The 23,355-nt window shown below is 43.2% G+C and overlaps 1 protein-coding gene across 2 annotated transcripts in view; it reads left to right on the top strand.

Annotated features, from left to right (window-relative positions):
* The first annotated feature begins 1,232 nt into the window (after positions 1-1,232).
* Positions 1,233-23,355, top strand: part of MFRP (membrane frizzled-related protein) — a 135,455-nt gene continuing 113,332 nt past the window's right edge. Inside the window, exon 1 of one of the 2 annotated variants that reach the window (XM_069224848.1) lies at positions 1,233-2,354. In XM_069224848.1, the coding sequence (XP_069080949.1) occupies positions 2,301-2,354 (54 nt within the window). In that variant the 5' untranslated portion in view covers positions 1,233-2,300. The remainder of the gene's footprint in view (positions 2,355-23,355) is intronic. The other variant, XM_069224847.1, reaches the window with a different exon arrangement.

The following is a 23,355-nucleotide window of genomic DNA, read 5'->3' as shown; positions in this document are numbered from 1 at the left end:
CATTAAAAATGACAGAAAAAATGGCACAGTGAAATGCAAATTTCACTGAGCCATTTTTTCGGGCATCTCTGCATGGGAATGCCCCCCTTGCATACATTATGCCTGGGCAGGCATAATGTGGCACAAGGGTTTACAAGTGGCGCAATGCAAGCATCCTTAATGTCGTCTCAGTGTAAAATAAATTGTGTTAGGGCAACGCAAGGTGGCGCTAGGGTTTTGTAAATATGCCCATTTATTTTTTTGCAGCCACACCCTGCCCCCATGCTCACTGACTTAACCCCCACTGAATGCAACATCACAGTTCTCTTATATTTTTATGCACTTTGACCGCTGCATGTTGTATAATCGTTTTGCAAGGTGTGGAACGGTGTAAGGATTTGTGCTTGTTGCAGGCAATGTTTGTTTTAATATCTGGGAGCTCAACAGTAAAAACCGACCTAGCAGACCATAAAACACGCCCACAACAGCCAAAAACCGGCCTTCACAATGACCTGTCAGACCAGCCCATCGGACACTGCCTGAGTACCCTACAGGCCAGTCCGACCCTGGTCAGTGCACCGGAACATACATTAGTTATTCACTTAGAAGACCGCTGCCTCTGGGGATAGCCCCATGGACGGTGAGGTGTTCAGCTACATAACTGACTGCTTATGAGAATTTCCAATGGGACTATTTGCGTCTTTTGGGAAGTGATTTGTAACTGTTTGCATTTACCACTGGGGGGCTGGGGATTCCAACTGTTATGCACGGTCATTTACCCCTAGGACTGAAGTGCTAGGGCAACTGGTACTATGATAAACATTTGTTTATTCCCTTGGGTTGGGTCGCTACAGAAATTGGAACTTCCAATGCCTTCTCCCCCCCTCCCATCGCGTCCCCAGGTCTGTTAAGCATGTTAATTAACATTTCGAGTATAATGCCTCTAACTGTGTGGCTTGAGTGCCAGGCCAGCTTATGGCCCTGCAGGGGCCCTGACACATTCTTGGTCTTGGGTACGTGAAACACCTCCTGGGGTCCAGTGGGAGTATAAATCACCATGGCCGTAATCCCTACTTTTGGCTGCACACTTTCCTTCACCCAGAAGACGGACGCCTTTGGGGCGCTTCAGTTGCTTGGCAGCATGGATTTCCCGTCACATCTGCGCAAAACCTTTCAGACACCAACATCCCCCCCCCCCCGACCCCCCCCCCCCCCCCCCCCCCAGAGTTTGTGCCTGGCACCGCCGGTGCTCTGTGTGCCCAGCGCGCCACCAATGATTGTCCAGTACTACTAACAGTATATGCATTACGTTAGCAATAACGGTATATAAATAAATATGCAGAGATTACGTCCAGTGGGTGCCTTAACTATTTAATTGCACCCTCCCCACCCTCCCAGTACCTCGGGAGCATGCGCGACCCTCGAGGTCTGGGACAGGACACAGTTGACACAGAGACAAGGCTCCCATGCCCTGGGATTCTCTTGCTCTCTTTACATGTGACGGCGCCTTGCCATGGATATCCATCGCACCTTCACCCCTCCGTAGCAGATGTAGGCGTTGGCCACAACTCTGCTATTGGGCTGACGTCGCATTCCCTTCATTTACTCGGAGAAGGTCGTCGCCCCTTTAAGACTTCTTGCGGCTGTGCCAGCCCCCGGGGTCCTCACCTGATTCGGATTAAGGATTTTGAGCCCTTTCGGCTCTAAATGTTTTCCCTCTTGCTGTTTCTACACTCCCCCTGGGTTTATCCAAATGCCTTTGTCCTGCCTGGACGCTGCCAGCGGGAACTGCAGCCTGTCAGCTCATCTTTTCAAAAACAGAACTGGTGGGGGTCGAAAAAGATGGGAAACCAGCAACTGATATATATAATTTTTGATTTTTGATTTTTTTGAAACATGGGTTTATCCGCACACAGGGGGGCTAAGGAGTGAGTCGTGCACTTGGCAGAGGCAACCCTGGTATTGGCGTCATGAGGCAAGCTCTGCTGTCTCGCACTGCGCAACCATGGAGATGGTGACTGTGGCAGAGCCGGGGGGCATAGGCACTGGCCTAGTTCAGCACACGAGATCCAGATGAGCAGAAGAGATGGCAGTCCTGGGACTGTGATATGACATGTCCCTTACAACCTATAGAGCGGGATTCCGGTGCAGAGCAGGACCAGCTGGTGGTGGCACAGAGGTGATTTGGTGAAGTGGTTTTTCCAAGGACAAGTGAACTTGATAAAAATTTGTTGTGAAGTCTGACTGGAAGTGGAGCCTGAGGTGGCATGCAGCCATGATGAGTCAAGTCACCACTTCATAGAAGGAGTGGGACGGGCATCATGAAGGACTTTACTGGAATGAAGCTCTTTGGAGGCTCGGAGGACCAAAGCAAGGTGAGTTAACCCCAATCCAGAGTGCATTTATGGGCAGAGATTCAACTACAATGGCTTGTATGCCTTTGTTAAGGAACCCCGCTCTGGGTATACATTCTTGGGATAGGTACTCATTTAATATCACTGGAGTGTATCACCACACTCTGGTAAGAACCCATAGTGGTTGGCTAGAGTTTGAACCACCCAAATGCATGTCGTTTGTGCTGAGCACTAGTCTTAATCTCTCATGTGTAAACTCCCAGTATTAGGTAGTAACTTCATAAACTTAAGAAAATTCCCAAGTGCTGAACATTAACATCACACGTTCTAGAATACAACCAACCTAAGGGCTCGGCACTGATGTCAAACTGTAGGGTTTAAACCATGTAGACAACAGACCCCCTACCCATTCTTTCATACCTCCTCAGGGGCCTCTGTGTTTCCCACTTACACACTCGGCTTTCCTTGCCCATTCAGGGTGTACTCAATCTACTTTCAGCGTGTACACTCAGGATATAGTCACACTCTGCTTCCCATTTACACACTCAGGCTATATTCATTCAGAGCTCCTCACTCATGCACTCAGAGTGCTTACCGTCTGCTGTGGTTTTTATGTAAAAGTCCAGATTGTTCTCATCTTCTGTTTCCTTTGGCTGTCTGGGAAGACTCTATGTTGTCCATTTATCCACTCTCTGCTCTCACTTTGACCCTCAGGTGCTACTCATTATGTGCTTTTCCTTTGCATAATAAGAGAATGTACTTTCTGCTCTCTTCTTACAGACTTAGGGCCAGATTTAACAGAAAATGATGGTGCGCGCTGCTGCTCCAAATTTGGCAGCATTCGTCATTTTCAAAACTCAGGGATGCGCCGTATTTACTAGAATATGGCACACACCTGTGTTTCCCCCTGGCCGGCACTAAATTTGCTGCCGTACGACAACACAGCAACCATTGCACCACAGTGTAAGTATGGCAGCATTGAGGGGAAGATTGTTTTTGTGCAGGAAGGTGTTCCTTCCTGCAAAAAAACAATCTTAAATGGCGATTTGCTCTTTCTATGTGTGCTGCATAATGCATCACACATAGAGCAAAAAACGAGGAGAAATTAAAGCATTTCTCCTCTTTGCGCCATGCTAACGCCACCCTTGGGGTGGTGTTAGATTTTGGTGCTACCTCAGGTTCACGAAAACTCGTAAATCTGAGGCAGCGTCAAAATGCAATGGGTTTTGCTGTGGCACACCCACAGCATCACCCATTGCACGCCTCTTCCACGCAAAGTGCTGCGTATGAAGGGGCCATATTTACAATATGGCATTAAGCCACAAAAAGTGGCTTAAGGCCACCTTGTAAATACGGTGCATGGCACCGCGCCACTGGAGTGTCACGAAAAGTGACGCTTCAGTGGCGCTAGGAGCTCCTAAATTTACCCCAAAGGCTGTAATTAGGCTGTAATCTATAATTACATAATGAGGGGTACTGCAACTCTGCTCTTGACTTGAACCCTGAGGGCATACTCAGGCGGTTATTCAGAAATGTAACATGACATGTTAGTAAATCTACACATTCTCATTTTCTGTTTCACTTTGTAGTCAATTTACAACTTTTGGCTATTCAGCATTCACAAATGTAAATATACTACAAAGCGGTGGTTTACATGTTTCCACCTTCTGAAAAAAGGGGGGAGGAGCCTAAATTCTGAGTGTAAAATTGCTACTTGTAACTTTTTACACACAGGCAGAGATGTCCGCCACTGGAGTTTATTAAACTTTAAAATAAATTACAAAAAATATTTTTATTGTACATTTTAGTGTAAATTAAGTTAATATGTTTATTTTAAATGTAGTACAAAATACTAATGCTACAGCACTAGTAACTGAATTTTAATTAAAATATTAAATTCATTAAAATATATTAATTTAAATGTAAAGTGTTTTAAAGATTTATTTTAAAAAAAACACCTAAAGTAAACTGTATATTTATCAGCAACTTATTTATTTAATATATTATAAAACTATTAAACATTATCTGTATAGTTGATTTAAACAAATTTGGTTATTTTTAATGAAAAATATAAATGTCAAAAAATTATTAAAATGTTTTAAATTAATAATTATTTTCAGGTTCTATATACTTTTGTTAAACATGTAAATGAACACACACACACACACTCATACAAAACATGAAAAACCTATAGATATGAGGACCGGCCATTGACAGTAATGAAGTGTGTATGTACTATTCTAACTCCACATGCACTTTGATATTAGGGAAGGTTATAAAACGGACGGAGGCAGATATAACTGAGCTTTTAATTTTTTTATGCACTCGCTCGAAACTACCTAAACACACTACAGTGTTACGCACCGGTCCTCACAAAGATAGTGTTTGTCTCCAACTGACTGTGTTTACCCATGCTATGAGGACCGAACTCGTCCTCACAGTATGGGCTATACATACCAATGTCACACACATATACAAACACACACCCACACACACATACATATTTTAATGTTGAAATAAGTTAATTTATTTTAACATTGCTCCCGATGGGGTGTTCTTTTAAGGACCTGGTTATGACTTTGGCGGTTTTGATACCACCGTGGAGGCGGTGTCAGATACACCGCCACAGTGTTGGCAGTCTGACGGCCGTATTACAATGCATGCAGTTACATAGAAGAAAGACCGCCGTGGTCCCACCTACACTGCCATCAAATCTAGACCAAAGCAAGATAGGCCAATGTTTCTGTCGGAGGGCGGACCACCAGTGTTACTGCTAGACCAATATTGAAGTGCCTTCCTGCCAACGTGACTGTGGTGGTCCAACCACCACATCTGAGCTGGCAGAAAGGGAGGTATGTAAGGCAGAAACACACCTGTTCTCAGCTTCTCAAATCCTGTGCCTCTGCTGCTTGTGGTGCTTGGTGACGGCCAAAACTGACACAGTGGTGGACGCAACCGACGGCAAGCTAAACAGTTACCAGTTTCCCTCAACTCCACAGCAAATCAATGCCCCCCCCCCATGGATCTGGCTATTGGCTTGTGGGCCCTGGGCAAACATATTTTGTGGGCTCCTCTTCAGAGTTTCTCTCAATGTATGACCCAATCACAGCTCTATGATTCCCTCTTTGTCCAGGTCACTGACACTGCACAGCCACAGCCTCCAAAAGTAGATATGTGTGCATATCCCATAATCAGGGACAGTGATGTGTGTATTAGATTGTGTCACACAAGATCTCCGCACCCAAAATTACACCTATTAATCTAAGGCCTAATTTTATACTTTTTCACGTAAAACTGCGCTAATGCAGTTTTGCATCAAAGAGTATAGTGCCGGCTTGCGCCATTCCAGAGCTCCAGCCGGGTGCCATATTTAAGGAATGGCACAAGCCGGCGCTAAGGGTGGGCTAACGTAAAGTGAAATGACGTTAGCCGGGTGAGGGTGGCGGTACAGGGGAAGGGTGTTTTGCCCTGAAAAATGACGTTAGGCTGGCTAGAGTAAAAAAAAATGACTCTAACCAGCCTAGCATCATTTCTCAATGCAAAACCTACCATACCACATGACTCCTGTCTTAGAAAAGGCAGGAGTCATGCCCACCACCCCAGTGGCCAGCACAGGGGACAAAGTTCGCCTGGGCATGGCCATTGCACCTGGTGCCATGTATGGGGGCCCATTTCAGGGCCCCCAATGGCACTTTTAAAATTAAACCAAATATTTACCTCTACTTACCTATACTTACCTGGGATGGAGGCCTCAATCCTCCGCTGTCCCTCTGGTGTGGCTGGGGTGTCCCTGGGGCCTGGGGAGGGCGCAGGTGGGCTTATTCCATGATGTTCCACCATGGAAATAGGCCCACAGGTCCTCTAACACCTGCTCTGATCAAAGTGTTAAATAATGGTGCTAAGCAAGCTTAGCGCTATGATTTAGGCCCGAATCGTTATCGTGCACCATTTTTGCAGCCGGGAGGATAAATAAGGTGCTGTGCCTTAGAGTAATTTTTTGCCTGGGAACGCCTACCTTGCATTTCATTGGCACAAGGTAGTTTCCGGCTAGCAAAAAATGACTTTAACTCCAATATTTTGACGTTAGACTTGTCTATCGTCAAAATATAAATATGGAGTTAGGTTTGTGCAGAATTAGCATAAAAAATAATTATGCTAATTGAGCGCAAATAGGGTATAAATCTGGGCCCAAGTGTCATCCTCACATTGCTCACATGCTAGGTCCTGTTGTGATATAGAAGATACGTCTGTATAGATGTGTTGTGAAACTGAAATACACATTCTCTGCTAAATCTCTGTCATGGACTTTCATGAGTCACCCACATTTCAAGGTAATGTCAGGTAAATGGGATGCAAAATAATCAGTGTGAGAAACACTCAAAGGTCACAATGTAAAGACTATCTGTAGAATAGGTATGCCTCTACCAAGGGGGACCCCTGGAAGGCTGGTGCACCGCCGAAATCCATTTGCACTGGACATGTGGCTTTAAGTATATCAGAGACAACCAATCGTATAACCAAGTGCCATGCATATGATGGAAATGTGTAAGTGCGAGTCATGAAAGCAATCACAGCAGTAGCAGCATTGTCACACGTTTATATAAAGTAGGTATAAGGCACACACATGAAAATAGACACGTCCATTAAAATGTACACAAATGTATGACAATTGAACACTCTGTATGTCTGGAGAAACAATTCTCTAGCTTACACATCTTAAACAAATATCTAACCTACATCACAGGGAGAAATGCAACCCAATAGATGTTGGCATTGGCCAAGCCAAGATTAAATAGTTACTATATGAAATACCACCCAATGCGATGTCGGCCCTAAATGGATTACATCCCACATATCCATTCATTGAACATTTCCCTTTGTCCTGGGTGACTGCAGCACTGGTTCCAAGATCAGATCATACTAACTGCATCAAACGGATCATCAATCAGGGTGAAACAAACACAACTGGGGATGGGGATGGGAGTTGACAGGGGAAAGGGCAAGGGCAAATAATAAACTCTCCTTTAGAAAATAAGTAGGATGTCCAAGAGGGATTAGGGGTTGGGAGTTTGAGCGAGTGGAAGTGTCAGGTGTGGGTGAGTGTGTTTTTGGTGCTGCTGTCTGTGTGTCTGAAGTAAGATGTTTGTGTTATGTAGGTGTCTGTCTGGTGAGTGTGGGCATTTGCGTTTTTTTGGTGGTATGTGGATGTACTGGGTATTCTAGGGTTGGTGAATGGGTCTGTTGGTGTAGGTGTGATGTCTAGGGGAATGCATTGGGTGGTGATGGGTCTGTGGGTGTGGGTGTGGTGTTTAGGGGAATGTTGGGGTGGTGGATGGGTCTGTCAGTGTGGGTGTGGTATCTGGAGAAACACTGGGGGTGGAGGATGGGTCTGTCAGTGTGGGTGTGGTGTCTCGGGGTTTATTGGGGGTGGTGTATCGCTCTGTGAGTATGGTGTCTGGAGGTATGAAGGGGTAAAGGATGAGTGTGGGGTGTGCTTGGGGGTATATTGGGGTGGTGGAAGGGTCTGTGGGTATGGTGTCTGATGGAATGTTGAGGGTGGTGGTGAGCGGTGTGAGTGTCTGGTGAGTGGTTGCATGCGTGTGTGTTTTGTGGTGTTTCTGTCTTTGTGTGCTGCTTGGGGCCTTTGAGATGTGTGGATGCATATGATTGAGTGTGGTTGGGACAGGTATGGGAATAGGGAAATTGGATGGGGAAGGGGCTGGAGGTGGGGTGGAAGCTTGGGATGGGTTGAAAGCCGTCATGAGGGAGGAAGCCAGAGCGTGAAAGATCTCTGTAGGGCAGACATAGCACTTTGGATGCTTTCCAGGTAGGCCACCATCTGTTGCAGATGACTGCCCTGCACCTGGATGGCATTTAGTAGTGCCGTCTGACCCACAGAGATGTTTCTCAGAAGGTCAATAGCCTCCTCCCTCAGGGCAGCGGGGTAAGAGGGGCAGGGGTTGAGGTGCCTGGAGCGAAGAAAGTGGCTCCCCGCCTAGGTGAGTGGACTCGGCCAGCTGGGTGGGAAGCAACTGGGAGGGTGGAGATGGTAGTGTGGGGGGAGGACAAGGATGGTACAGAAACTGGTCCTGTGTGTCCCACCACCACTAAGGACTGCCTACTGGAACTTGACTCTGGTGATGAAGGCATTTCTGTGTCCTCCGTGGCACTCCCCTCACCCTCTGGGCCACTGGGTCCCTCTGTGTCTGTTGTGTCACAAACTGAGATACTGTGGCCAGCTGCTTCCCCACAGATGTCGGTCCTGTCTACTCCGCTTGCCTGGGATGATGCTGAAATGACCAATACAAATAGGTTTATTGCATTGGTCAGAACACAGTGGACCAACAGCTTTGATCACAGAACATTACTAAAATGTACGGTAGACCCCAGCTACAAGGTCCACTAAAGTGGCATCAACATTAGCAAGACCACATGCATACATGCTACATGACTGTAAACAGTTGGCCATTGTAAAGTCATAATCACAGACAGCTCCAATTGCATGAGTCAAGTTGTCTAATCACAATACCCTTTTATCAAGTAGGAGACCTCATGACCTTGACTAGTTTGGCTGTGGTAGCATACCTCAGTAACCTGGTGTTATCAAATAGTATGTCAATGCCAAATTCATTCCTGCGGATTCCACACAAGGCCCTGCAATCAGCAAATGTTCCTATACCCAATAGCACATCACAATGAAATAATGGTAACTTAATACAGCTATGTTGCAGCAAGATGTACAGTAGCAGGAATAAGGTGAACGTACGTTGGGCTCTTGAAACTTCCCAGTGGTAACTTCCTGATATGTGAGTACAAGAAAAGAGATTGAGCTACAACTAATGTTCACTGCTATCTACGAATGTAGAACAACAAAAACAATCAAGATAACTGAAATACACAAAATGATATTTATTACATATGTATGTACAACAACAAAAAAACACAATGATCCAGATTAAATATATAAATATTTACATATTCACAGGGAAAGACACACACATTTATATATAGTAAATAGACAGAGACAAAGAGTTATACAAGACAAAACACAAAAAATAATGAAAAATAACAAAAACATAACATTGAAAAAAGGACAAAAAATCCAAGTTGTCCAAAATACAATACAATACAATTTAAATATATGCTTTCTCTACAGCACTACTTTAAAGCCTTAATAGTATTCACAGTTTTGACATGTTAACTTAGAACCAGATCGCGTCTCCACCTAGTTCAAAAGGAAAATTACTTGGACCCTAAAGTTCATAATCCATTATAACAACTGTAGGAAATAAGCCTACGCGTGTTTCGGCGGTAAACCTCTGTTTTGTAAAGCCGCCTTCATCAGGGCAGTTCCTTTTTAATGTTAGGTGACTGATATCGCAGATCTTTTAGATTCTCGTCTTTCCCATCCGAATCAAATCTGATAAACATAAAAAATAACAATAAGAAATACTATAATAGTACGTTTAATCTAATTCCTTGAGATTCCGCTATCCTACCTACATAATACCACAAGCCAATTATCATCAAAAGAAATCCAAAGTGCACGAACAAAGAAATCAAGTGAAAAGATTCAAAAAAAGTGATTAAAGAACAAATAAAAACCAAGAAAAATTTCCACACCAAAAGACAGTGCAAGAAAATTAGAACACCCAAAACATGCAGAGAAAACCATAAAACATATGTGATTTCCCAAACTAATCTCCACAATAGATGTATTAACAATATTAAATACCAGCTGACAATGTTGGTGCGTTCCCTCATAAAGAGAACACAGAAAGATTGGTTCTCTAGCTTCAGCTTTTGATTACACGGGGCTCCTTATACAGGCCTACAGTCAGATTCACAAATCCATCTCTATTTCAAAACAGAAAACCTTAAGTCAATAAAAGTGATCCATAAGTCTAATAGGCCAACCTTTTACCTATAGGAGCAATAACTTGTTCCTTAACATACCCAAATGGTCTTCAAAATAACCGGATTCCTAGAAGAATAAATACCACAGCTTCCATCAGTCTTTCGTCTATATATGAAAAAAGACGGGGAAAAGGAAAATCAAAAATATAACAAAAATAGGGTTCCCCTACCTCAAATACTCTCTCTTATCTCTTATTCTACAAAATTAACTAGAATCCCTTATCCCTAATAATACAGAAAGCGGATCAGATGTATTTGGAACTTTCTTAAATAAAATTTCACCATCCAACTTAATTCGAGATTGAGTAGCCAAAAGTCCTCGATGTATACAAGATAGTAATCGTATACACTAAAAGACTGCTCCTTTCAGGTTCAGCAATACTATAGTTTTTGAAGGGGAAATACCTTACCTTCCAATGCACCTATTTCCCAGTAACGAGTGTTAAACGAGCACGCCCGATAAAAGATTGCCAAATGCGGCATTCTCCATTTTGAAGTCAGGCATTCAATTACCAATCGCGGTAGAAGCCGCGAAACAACTAATAAAAATGCGCGATTTCGTACTAAAGGAGCCTCATGGGATAGTGTCGGCCATCTTGGAATGGTTATAAATGCAGCCTACTGATTAGGAAAAAGACTGAAAATAAGTAAAAGAGATAATCCGGATTACAACGAACATGCCGTCAGAGAACAATGTCGGCCATCTTAGAATGGTCATAAATATAGCCAACTAATAAGGAAAAAGACACCTACCACAATAGGAATATAACATAAAAACTAAAGAATAAACAATAGAAGATAAGAAATAAAGAATAGAAATAAACATAAAAAAGAAAAAGAAAAAGGAGACAAAAAAATCTTACAATAATTTATAACAGCACATCTATAGGGAATCCTGACCCACACCAAGGAAAGTTCAAATTAAGGCATTCTCCCACGGTATACACTCATTAAGACCTTTTTCATATGTGTCCAGGGTAAAAATCCAAAACACTTCCCGCTTCTTCCTTATGTTTTCCATTACTTTACCTGGAACGTCCTTAATCTTTTCCAAAATCGTCCATGTCAAATCATCAAGGTCATGTTGCACCAAAGGAGCTCCCTCCCTTTTGTTTTGAATACTCGATAGATGTTCTGAGATTCGTACTCTGATTTCACGTCCAGTTTCTCCCACATACCCCACTGAGCAGGGACAGATGATCAAATACACACAATTAGAGGTTCTACAGTTAGTCATGTTGCACAGTTTGTATTTCTTATGTCCCCATACCAATAGATCACTAACAATGGCTTTGGGGCATACTTTGCAGGTTCCACACTGGTGATTTCCCAAAACTGGGACAGTACCGGTAATGGACTTTTGACAAAATTCTTTTTCTCTAGGTAGGGCTGTCTTAACTAATTTATTGTGGATGTTCTGATTTTATTTGAAAGCCAAAAGAGGTCTCTCTAATGGTTTAAGAGTTTGGTCACTATTCAGAATTTGCCAATTGCTATTGATTATTCTCCTGATTTTATCATTCATATTTGAATGTTGAATGACACAAACTAATTGTTGTTTAGATTCTTTTGTGCATTGTTGGAACATACTCTCTCTATTGTAGTAATTTGCCCGTTTGTACGAATCTCTGATCAATCTCTTAGGGTATCCCCTCAGAAGGAGCTTTTCTTGAAGCACATCTGCATGTAAGTTGTAATCACTCAATTCAGTACAGTTTCTACGAATGCGTAGAAACTGACTAAAGGGAACCCCTTGTTTCTGACTTCTAGGGTGGTAGCTATCAAAGTGTAAAATAGTATTCTTTGCCGTGGGTTTTGTATATAATGATACCTCTAGCTGAGAGTTTTGACTTTTTATCCAAATGTCTAGGAACTCAATTCTGTTCCTGCTTTTATGGATGGAAAATTTAAGATTTGTATCACATAAATTAACCCATTTGCAGAACTCTTCTAGTTGTTCTTCACGTCCTGACCAGATGAAAAAGACATCATCTATATACCTCGACCAAAGCCTGATATTTTCATAAAAAGGGGCAATTTCATTGTATATATGGGTCTGTTCAAATAGGCCTACATAAATATTGGCAACACTTGGAGCACAAGCTGCTCCCATACTGACTCCCTTCTTCTGCTGATAAGTCTCTCCATCAAATTCAAAACAATTACTTTCCAATACAATCTTAAGGCAATCAAGAACAAACAACAGGTGGTCCGTCATACCTTCCTTGTCGAAAATTTGTCGAACCGCCTGCCAGGCTTCATGTTGGGGGGATTATTTGTATACAGGGCCTCAATGTCCATGGTAACCAGAAATTCACTATCTGGATTGAACCTAGCCCCTTCCAGGATTGAAATGATGTATCCCGTATCCTTAACATATGCAGGAAGTTGTACTACTCTTCTTTTGAGAAATGTTTCCACATATTTTGATAATGGTTCCGTAACGGACCCTACTGTGGACACAATGGGTCGAAAAGGAGGATCTGTCTCACTTTTATGAACTTTCGGAAGACCATATAAAATGGGAACTCTAGTGGTCATAGGATTCAGATATATGTACTCTTTTTCAGAAATCAATCCATCATTGTATGCTTTCAAACTAACTTCCTGAATTGTCTTTTTCACTTCCCTTTGCCAACCACTGTTGGCTTTACTGTAATGTTCTGGTATTCCTAACAAAAGTCTAACCTTATGTCTGTACTGATCCATATCCAGGAGGACAATTCCTCCCCCTTTATCACAAGGTTTAATCACAATGTTTTTTTTCTGCTGTAATCTCAAGAGAGCCTGATGTTCATTTCTCGTCAGATTACAGTTGGGAGTGAATTTACACAGTTTTTTAACCTTCTCGAGGACCAAGTTCTCAAAAATTCTTATTTCGGGTCCCACCATATCAAGGCTCGGGGTGAAGGTGGATATAGGTTTCAACCCAGACAAATTATTCTCTACAGTATTATTTCTGTTCTCGAAAAATCTGCTAAGCCTGATACGCCTGAAAAATGCATGTAGGTCAGTAAGAAGTCCAAAACAGTTGATCGAAACACTAGGGACAAAAGATAAACCTTTTTTCAAAATAGCTTCCATGTCTGTATCCAAAGTACAAGAAGTAAGATTAAATACTGGTATGGGATCTAGTCCCTCCCGTATTGTTGTCTCCTTGTCTGCAAGAAATGTGTAGGGCTGTCTGTGTTGTAATACCTGCCCCTCTGTTGATTTCTGTACCTGGCACGTTGTGATCCTCGCCGGGATAAAAAACGATTGGACTGATTGAAACCTTCCTGATACGAACTTCTATTACCCAATTGTTCGGATCTATCACTAGTGCCTTCATGTCCATTGTCAGAATAGCCTCATGAAAGTTGTACTCATGTAGCTTCACTATGTAACATATGTTGCAGAGAAAAGTAGGCTGGAGACAATCTGGGCAATATATCTGGAAGATTTGTCTACAAATATCTACAGAGTAATGAATCAGCTAGGCCTAGAGAAATCACCAGTCCAGATTGGTACTGGTGAGAACACCATTCTAACATTGTATAACTAAAAGCCAATAGTCCATTGAATGTTGTTGAGGCTCAGGGAATCTCCATTACCCGAAGTGGTTGTTTCATCTGTTTCCTAACGGGAAGGCACAACACTGTGCCTTTTTTCATGTAAGCACAAATTCCATTGCATTCCTAAGTATACACACTCACATATGAGTCCCACATTTCTGCATGTCACCCCCTGATGCCCGTCAAAAGTCAGTTAATGAACCTTCACAAATAAACATGTGAAAATCACTTAGCTAGATATTTCCAAATCAATGGCATGGCAATTGACATTTTGAGAAATGACTGTAGGTCTACCTGTCATGTCTTTCTTTGCTTCAGCAATTGGACCTGACTAATGACATTGAGTAATGGCTTAGAGTATGTGTGACCCACAAACCAATGTCGACACACTCCTGTCTGTGGTCACATATGAACTGTAGAACCATTGCCTATAACTATTTACCAATACAGTTTGGCCTACACACATATGTGATGGAATCAGACATTATCCTATGAAGACATGTTGATCATGCGTGAAACAATAGTGTAAATTAATCTACAAAAGTGACAGGTACACATGCCAACGTGTAAGCACAAATACTGATGGCAACAGTGATGTTTGCTAACTCAGGTAACTGTATATTTCCCACTTATCAAGGGGAAGTATTGCTCTGTGACTGCACCCAAAGTGCACCTAATGCTATGGTACATGGAAGATGGCCCCCATCACATGAGACACAGTAGTGAGATAACATCACTCTTGAAACATGAAAGACATGTGGCCTGTTGGGTTACACATGTCATCCAAAACATCAAACAACATAAGCTGGTTAATCAGTGTACTCATTCATGTGACTGCTCAAGACAGTACCTGGTCATTAGAAGAATAAGTAAAGCACATCAGCATGCACCTGCTACCAGACCTACACAATTCTTCTTCTTGTGCTTCGCAGGCCATTAAGGGAGTCGGGGCCTGGCGCGCTCCCTGTCCACTTTGGGAGAACAGCCCGAGCAGGACTTTCGTGATCTGCAGGCCCAGTGTCTCAGGTCCACCCACCTTTTCCAGCGATAAACAATCAGAATCCGCTTCTTCTGGGCGATGGCTCTCCAAATGGCTTGCTTCTGATGGGCGTTGACCTGTTTGGATGCAATAGAAAAATAAACAGATCATAATTGCATATTTTAGGATATCTGTTTGGTTAACACACATTTTGCTTACACCTAGGACAAGCATTTTTAAATTGTTAATACATTACATGTGTAATTCTCACATGCTGAAAAGTACAGGGACATAAATACACACTTTTGTAGTCATCTGATGACTAGCCACAACCCTGCTAATTGCCTACCCTGACTAAGCCAGCCCACTAACATCATGTAGCACAGGGCCAACCGACATGTACTGTGATGTGATCTACTAAGAAACACAACACACTATTGTAACCTTCTGAAGGTTAAACTACTTATGCATGACTGTACAGACACCTTCACAGCCAGGCCCATTGACTTGTTGCATGCGGTCCATACAGGCCAATACCATAGTATAGGCCACATCCTAAGACTTAGGTCACAATGAAAGGACTGGCATTTGTGCCACTGACAGCTTCCTCTCTGGGAATGTGTGGACATGTGGACTACCTAATGGTTTATCATACATAGTCTGATTGACTGTGTGGTATGTACTGGCATCACAGGGCACACCTTTTATCATATGTGGCACTGTTACAGAGATGACATTCAACATACAATGGTATGTTTTGTTAGATTGGTTAAATGCAGCAAAGCTAGTGATTTACATGTAATGATATCTTCAGAATTAACCAACTATCTGCACTGTTCGTTTGTCATTTGTGCAATAGGCCTTTACAGTGCAAACATAACTTATGGAAATGTGACAGCAGAACTGTGGGAAGAAGGGGCCTGTTAGTAAATGTCACACATTGATAATGTGGGTCAGTGGAAAGATGTAGCAAATCAAAGGGGTTACCTCAGTCACAATTCCAAATGTAGTCTATTTAAAATTGTTCAGAGCTACTATTGGTTCAGAAGACTCATGTTGGGAACATCCAAGGATTTGTAGATATACAGGGAGATTACCCTGTCCATCAGTTGTATTGCTACAGTAACTGCCCCATCCTTGGCCATGGCCCATAATGGGCAAAACCCTTTGTCTGGTCCTACTCCATGCAGGCTGAGCATACTGATCCCACATGAACATCACATTTCCATCACTTCAATACATAACAGTACGTCTTGTGGCCATCCTATATGTGAGCTCAAGGTTGTGTGGCACTTTCAAGGGGTCAGTGAGGTTTAGCTAGCTCTCAGACAACAGTTTGCCTGTGCCTGATCTGGGCTGAGTGATATGTAGGACTGTAAACAGAGCTAACATCCTCCTCAACTGCTTCTAACAGTATATATACACAGCTCATGCTGTGATGCAAATACATTTATTTTCTCATTTACCATCATCTGATCATCAAATATGTAATTGGTACCCTGAAAAGTTTACTTGCATAGATATGTGAATGCAACAGAAGGAGGATCTAGGGCTTATCACACATCACACAACACAATGGTGATTTGAAATACACAAAGTACAGGGCTCTGCATTCCTTAACATTTTCATCCTATGTATTGGCCACAAAAAGTAACTACAGTAATATAAAAATCTCTCTGAGAATCAGAGGCACATTGTAGCTTGTGAGAAAGGAAAGGATGGCGTTTATGTATATGAGGAGGTTACCTGTTCCTCTGGTGAGCCACAGAGCTGATCATACAGGGGAAGGACCTCTTCAACAATTTTCTCAAGCTCCTCTGGAGGGAAGGCAGGGACCCTTTCACTTGCATGGCCTGGCGTGATTACTCCCAAAGGTGGCAGACAGCAGCTAAAGTGGAGGAGGTGTTGATGGCAGCAGTGTCAGGAGGAAAGTGAGTTATTTTTCAAACTAAGGTGTACATCTACGCCACATACGTGGTCATCAGCGTAGACGAGCACAGCCATTGGACCGCATCTGTCACAGTCAACAACGTTAGCCTATGGCTGTGTCCGCCATCGATGAAACTGCCCACCGTGCGGTCGATTTCCACTGGTGGCGGCAGCTTCCAAAACTCCAGTATAGGAGGTCAGGCATCCGCTATTTTAGAGTTTGAAATTACAGTATTGGTGACTGGTAAATGCGTCACCACCACTACAAATGTGTTGTAACCTGTTTTCATATGTACTACTCCATTGATCTGTAATTGGTTTTACACAATCATCAGGGTAGTGCATTACTGGGCATCAATGCCCTATAACTTAGGTGCACTATACACAAATTGGTGACAGGATTGTGGGAGTACATAAGGCTGTTTACAATATCAAGGTGCTCATAAGGAACATTTAGGTGTAAAATGTACATATATATGTTTTAGACACTTGTGTAGACCACAATAGGGATTATAGCTGGATTTTGGGAAGTAGACAATTGTAATGAGAAATATGTGTGTAATGGTTTTTGAGCCATTAAAGTTTTGTCACATAACTTTTGGCTTCCTCACATGTTACTCTGGACACTGTGACCAAAGCTCCAATGTATTTGATTCCAAACATAGGTACACTGAAAGAGGGAGGTGATGACTATCTCCAGTGTACCGTGCATTTCCAGGCCTTCAGACCATGGAAGAAAGGGATGTTATAAAGAATTGTCATCTGAATAGGCAAACAATAAAAGGTTTATGTCATCAGTTGGAGCCTGATCTAATGCCTCAAAACACCAGTCGAACATATATACCACCTATTGTGAGTCTCATGGCAGTATTACACTTTCTGGCCCCAGGATTCTTTCAATATACAGTAGCTATATCGCAACCCATGTTCAGTGGTGTAGTAAAAGACGTGCTGTCAGCACGATGAAACACATTGACAGCTATATCAAGTTCCCCAACCATGAGGATTTAGCCAATGTGAAGGTTAACTTCTATGGATTTGGTTTCCGCCCACATGCGGTGGTGGCCATTTAAGGTTCATCTGCTGCAAAGGCAGAGGTGTCTGAAGGTGTTTCTTCTTCTGGCAGGGCCTCCTTTCCGATGGCTGACACAGATGTAGATGGGCTTGAGGTAGTTGCATTACAGGAAGAGGTACTTGGTGGTGGGAAAGCGTTGCTCAGGGATATATGAATTCCCATCAGCACCCCTGTTAGAGAGTCCATGTTGGACTTATGGGCCTCCATCTGTTGGTACATGTCCCTCTGCAGCTGCTTCATTTCCTAGAGTTTGATAAGTACCTGGCCCATCACGCCTTAGGACTCGTGATAGACAACCAAGACTTGGCTGATGGTGACTTGGTGGTGAGTGGCCCCAGTGGCCTCACTGTGCTGCCCACAGCATCCCTCCTACAGACCCTACCCAACAAGCCTGTGCCCTTGGCCCAGTGTGCCCTCTCCAACTGGGTCCGGATTCCTCTGTGTCTGGGGTGGTGATGTGCACTTCAGAATCCAGGATTTAGGGGCACAAGATCGTACTAACTGTGCTAGGTGCACAGGTTGGGGGAAATGTTGTTGGCTGCAATGTTGTTGTAGCTGGAGTGGGAGGTGTTGGTGTGGGCACAGTGAGATTCACTGTTGCCATCTGCCCAGGCTGGCCAGATGTGCCAGGTCTGTCATCATCGTCCACATATCCAGCAGTATTGTCATCACTGAGGGCTTTATCCGGGGTGGGTTCGGTGGACAATCTCTGCCCAGGTGCTATGCTAGATTGACCTGCTGTGAAATAGAGAACATTGTTATTGGTGGAAGTGTGGAATCTACATCCAAATGTTTTGTGTCACAGTGAGTAAAGACGTAGAAAAAATCTTAATAGGTAGGGTTTCCTATTGTGATATATTTCCATTGTTTTTATCTTGTTGACAGGACATTTGTAGAGGTTGCAAAATTGTATTGGAATTGAGCAGCTCATTAGATGTGTGGTTTTAGGTTGCATTTTAGATGAAGGAATGAACATGACCTCTAACAAACAGTTAAGCCAAAACAGTGGAGAAGTAACATGTATTTGACCATTCAAAGGCCTAGTTGTGTATGATACAGGCGAACACACACCTTGGTTGTATAAGTAGCATTAGTCATCATGTGAGCAGTGCAGAGTCAATGGGTTACCTGCCACTTCCAGTCGGCTGAAGCAGTTTAATGCCTTACAAATAATTGATATACACGCTTGGTAAGGAGTCTTTCGTGCCACCAATAGTTTCAATTAGGGAGACCTGGACAGCATCAAGCTAGGTAGGCAGACACGTCTCTGAGTACAGCATGATATGTTGATTGCTCAGTCCATGATAACTGAACTTCAGTTGGGACATGGCAAACAAGTGAAAATGGGCAAAAGCACTATGGGCTCTTGTTTTGAGTTACAGAAAAAGGGCCTCGTGGTAGTTGTAGTCATGTCACTCTCTCTAATTCCTAACACTTAACAAATGGTTAGCCTTACCTACTTGGTACTAAATTGCTCTTAGGGTAGACCATACATTTACATATTGACACATACCACGGGTCCTGGGATGATATTTTGATAGTAAAACACTTACAGATCCCATTTCAACATATGGCATGTAATGGAGAATGATACATGTGATGCTATATACAACAATACACATTGACTATTTAATGTCTGTGATACTTTGGTTATTGCATGTTAGGAAAGTAGATGGACAGCACAATGGCAAAAGCTGAGATGAGAGCATACAGGACATTGAAGTTTTGTGACAGTTATTCTGGTATATCTTACCAGACTTCCCTCCCCCCACTATTTGTGTCAAGCCCTCAGGATGCAGGATGTCCTAGACCTCTCCTCCTAGGGAAAGAGTTGTAACGGGGCACTGGGATGACCACCACCAGTGTTCTGAGTCTCAATGTGTTACTTGGAGGCCAGGGAATGCACCTTCCCCCTCAGGTTGTTCCACCTTTTCCTAATATCCTGCTTTGTGCGCAAGATGGTGCCTACTGCATTTACTCTGTCAACTATCCTTTGCCACATTTCCATTTCCGTACTGAGAGGAGTATGTTGAACTTGAGCTTCAAACAATTGTGGCTCTACTCCTATGACATCATCCACCATGACTCGCAACTTATCCTCAGAAAAACGTGGATTTTCAGAATGTGATATAACTGTAAATTAAAGTAGGTAACAAGGTCTTAAAAAACAAGACAAGTGATATCGGGAAAAAAATTAGAAGAAGTGTTTGGAAAGTGTTAAATAGTATGGAAAAAGGGCTATCTTATCTCACAAAAATAAAATAATGATATGTGGTCTCTGTCTTGCTGTTCTGCAGTCGAGAGGCAAAGGATCATGGTCTGCGATGGTGTGTTTTATAGTGTGATTTGGAGGTGTGTCCCTTTAGCCAATGGATGTCAGTTGTGTTGTTTTTTAATCCATCCAATGGGCACTGTTCTGGTGCTTTGCTGAGAGCGTTTGGTGACGGACTACTGCTTTCCAGTAACTGCCACAAAGGGACTGCCAGTAAAACTGTGTTTGCATAATCGGCTCAGCAGTTAGCTGCAGCCATGACGGCGATGGAGTACGTACCACCAACATTGCAGCCCGCCATGCCGCTGGTGGGTAGCATTCCGTTGGTGTGGTCGGCAGTTCAGGCTGCATACATTCATACCCTACCTACATTATTTTTTATGAAAGGCTGTTGCAGTACCAGTGGCACGCCCTGAGTGGTGCTGGACTTACTCCATGTCTGAGATGGAGTACATATTCACTATTACTTTGATTCCTTTTTGGCTGTAGTAACTTTACCAATGAAGTTTCTGAATAAGAATGATCTTACTCTTTTGTGGGTGCTGCATACCTCTCCTTAAACTCCTCCAATGCCCCCCTTAACCCCTCCTTACTTCTCCCTAAACAACTCCCTTTGAGTAGTAAGTATTTCTGATTTTCCAGCCACTGCTCTCTGTTCATCCAACAAAATTTCACTCTTCCTCTTCTCTCACCTTGTACTCTCAGATTCTAGTTACTTTATTCTCTGCACTTAGATATTGAGATGTTTTCAATCTCCACTCTATCCTTTCCCACAAAGGGGGTACTCACTCTATTCCATCTTCTTCTCAGGGTGCACACAGCGTTAGCTCTGCACCACACTGAGGGGATACACACAGCCAGCTTTCAATATATACAATCACAGTTTACTCAGTCTCTCAGCTCCACTCACAGATTCATCCTGTAATCACTATCTTACCTTTGCATGCCGAGTTTGTACTCACATCCTGCTCTTGCCTCGCTCAGAACACTCAATGTGTACTTGCATTTTGCTTTCCACCAGTACAATGGGAGGCAATAGCTCTGCTTTCATTTTGAACACTCAGGGTCCATTTACTCTTTGCTCTGCACTAAGACTCGGCAGTGTATATTCACTCTTTGCCTCCCCTGCACTGTAACAGTGCCTACCCCTCGCAGACTGTGGTGATAGTTATTTTATGCTCTCTACTCAGTTTCCACTCCGTGCTTACACACTGTGGGGTACTTTTATTCTGCTTTCTAGTAACACCAACAGGTTGTACTCACACTCTACTCTGCATTCTCTACTTAGACACTCAAAACCTGATTCAGAAACTGAAACTGCACTTTTCAGTAAAGTTACACTTTGGAATACATTTACTACTTTTTGTTATTCAGAAGCTGCACATTTGTAGTCACTTACACTATTGTAGTAAGCCCAGTACTACACATGGTCAACCACTGGTTCTGCAACCTCTATAATTTTCTACAGGAGGGCGCTGCAGTACCAGTGGTTGGCCATGTGTAGTGATGAACTTACTCATTGTTTTGGTACATACTTACACTCAAAGTTTGAGAATACCAGAAAGTAGTAACCTTACTCAAAAGTGTAAACTTACTCAAAACTGTACGTTACCTCTGTGAATCAGGCCACAGGGTGCAATCACCCTCTGCACCCCACTTGCTTACTCACTGTATATTCACTCTCTGCTCTCTCCTTCCTCAGTGAACTGAGGCTGTGCTCACTCTCTACTTTCAATAACACACTCATGGGCATTCACTCTGCTGTCCCCTTGCACACCCAGGGAGCATTTACTCTCAGCTTTCACCTCAGAGTAGGAAGCTGGGTGATCTCCTTGGGAGAAGTGCCTCACCACTGCGATAACCTGCTACTAATAAGGCAAGTACTGTCTCTTTGAGATAATCACATCTGCCCTCTGGCAGTGACTTGGCACACGAGAAGAGGCTCTCCAGATCTGGTGTGCTAATCATGCAAACAGTACTAAACACTTGAATCAAGAAAGTCATCACTCAGTGAAGCTCCCAAGCCATATTAATAAAATTAAAAAGTATTTAATGATTTGAAATAAAACCAAAATTATTAAAACTGGACCACTCAGTTGAACGATTTAGAGTTTCATAGTAATAGTTTCACACCATAGTTCTCCATTCTGCATGGACTGTCAGCAAATGTTTCAGTGCATTACTCACAAGTGGCAACTGGAGGCTTCCCCCCATTCCAGAAACACAGCACAGCTCCCAGATCCATGCTGGCACTTGCCTTCAGACAAGTCAGACAGGCAGGGTGAGAGTCAGGCCAGACAGGCTGGATGAGAGTAAGTCACCTTGTGAAAAGGGGCCTGACCCACAGCTGTCAAGCTTTACCTGACTTGCATCTCCATAAGAACTATAATCTCTTCCACTCCTTTCAGTCCTTCTGAGTCTGCTTACGCCAGTTAGACAGTGCCCCCCACATTTGCAGGTGCAAGTTTAGTCTTTGGTGCTGACCTCAGAGTCCTCCCCTTCCATTGGAGAGTTCACCTTCAGGGTACCAGCTCACAGTGAGAGGAATTTAGCTTTGTAACTTACATCCTCTTTCCAACAAAGAACCTTCACAAAGACCAGTGTAAGCCAATTCCATCTGGTCACCTGGTCTGCTTCAAAAGAAGAATCTTTTCAGGTGCCCTTTTTTATGTCCTTGGGGCCCACCAAAAGATTAGCTCTCTTTGTTCCTCTTTCAGAAACATGCTAAGTCATTGGCCTGGACAACCACAGCACTCTGCTAAAGAGCAAGCACTCTAAACTGCATCCAAGTTGTGCTCCACGTGTGTTCATGTTCTGGCTGTCTTCCCGATGTGTTCTGACTTTCAGTTCAGTCTTTTGAGAAGCACTCACGAATCTTGGCTGTAGTGGGAACAGCCCTTATACAAATGCCAACCTCTTCCTTCTAACTGAGATCTCTGTCATGCTTTTGTTTAGCACCAGTCCAGCCTGACAGTCTCCATGGCATGTGAATATTGTAGGTGTCGTCTGATGCTACTACCCTCCATACCATCACATATAGGGCCAGATGTAGAACGCGTTTTGCATGGCGCAAACTGCGAAAATCGCAGTTTGCGCCATGCAAAACACGCATCGCGAAGCACATTCCCATTTTGCGAGTCGGTACCGACTCGCAAAATTGGAATGCGCCTCGCAAATAGGAAGGGGTGTTCCCTTCCTATTTGCGACTCGCACCGCGATGCAGAATTGCTTTGTGACCGCGAACACGGTCGCAAAGAAATTTGCAGTTACTAGATTATCTACCCAGAGAGTCGTAC

The sequence above is a fragment of the Pleurodeles waltl genome, chromosome 3_1 (genome assembly GCF_031143425.1).
Source record: "Pleurodeles waltl isolate 20211129_DDA chromosome 3_1, aPleWal1.hap1.20221129, whole genome shotgun sequence".
NCBI lineage: Eukaryota > Metazoa > Chordata > Amphibia > Caudata > Salamandridae > Pleurodeles > Pleurodeles waltl.
The sequence above is the reverse complement of the archived record's forward strand: the minus strand, read 5'-3'. Positions and strand labels throughout refer to the sequence as shown.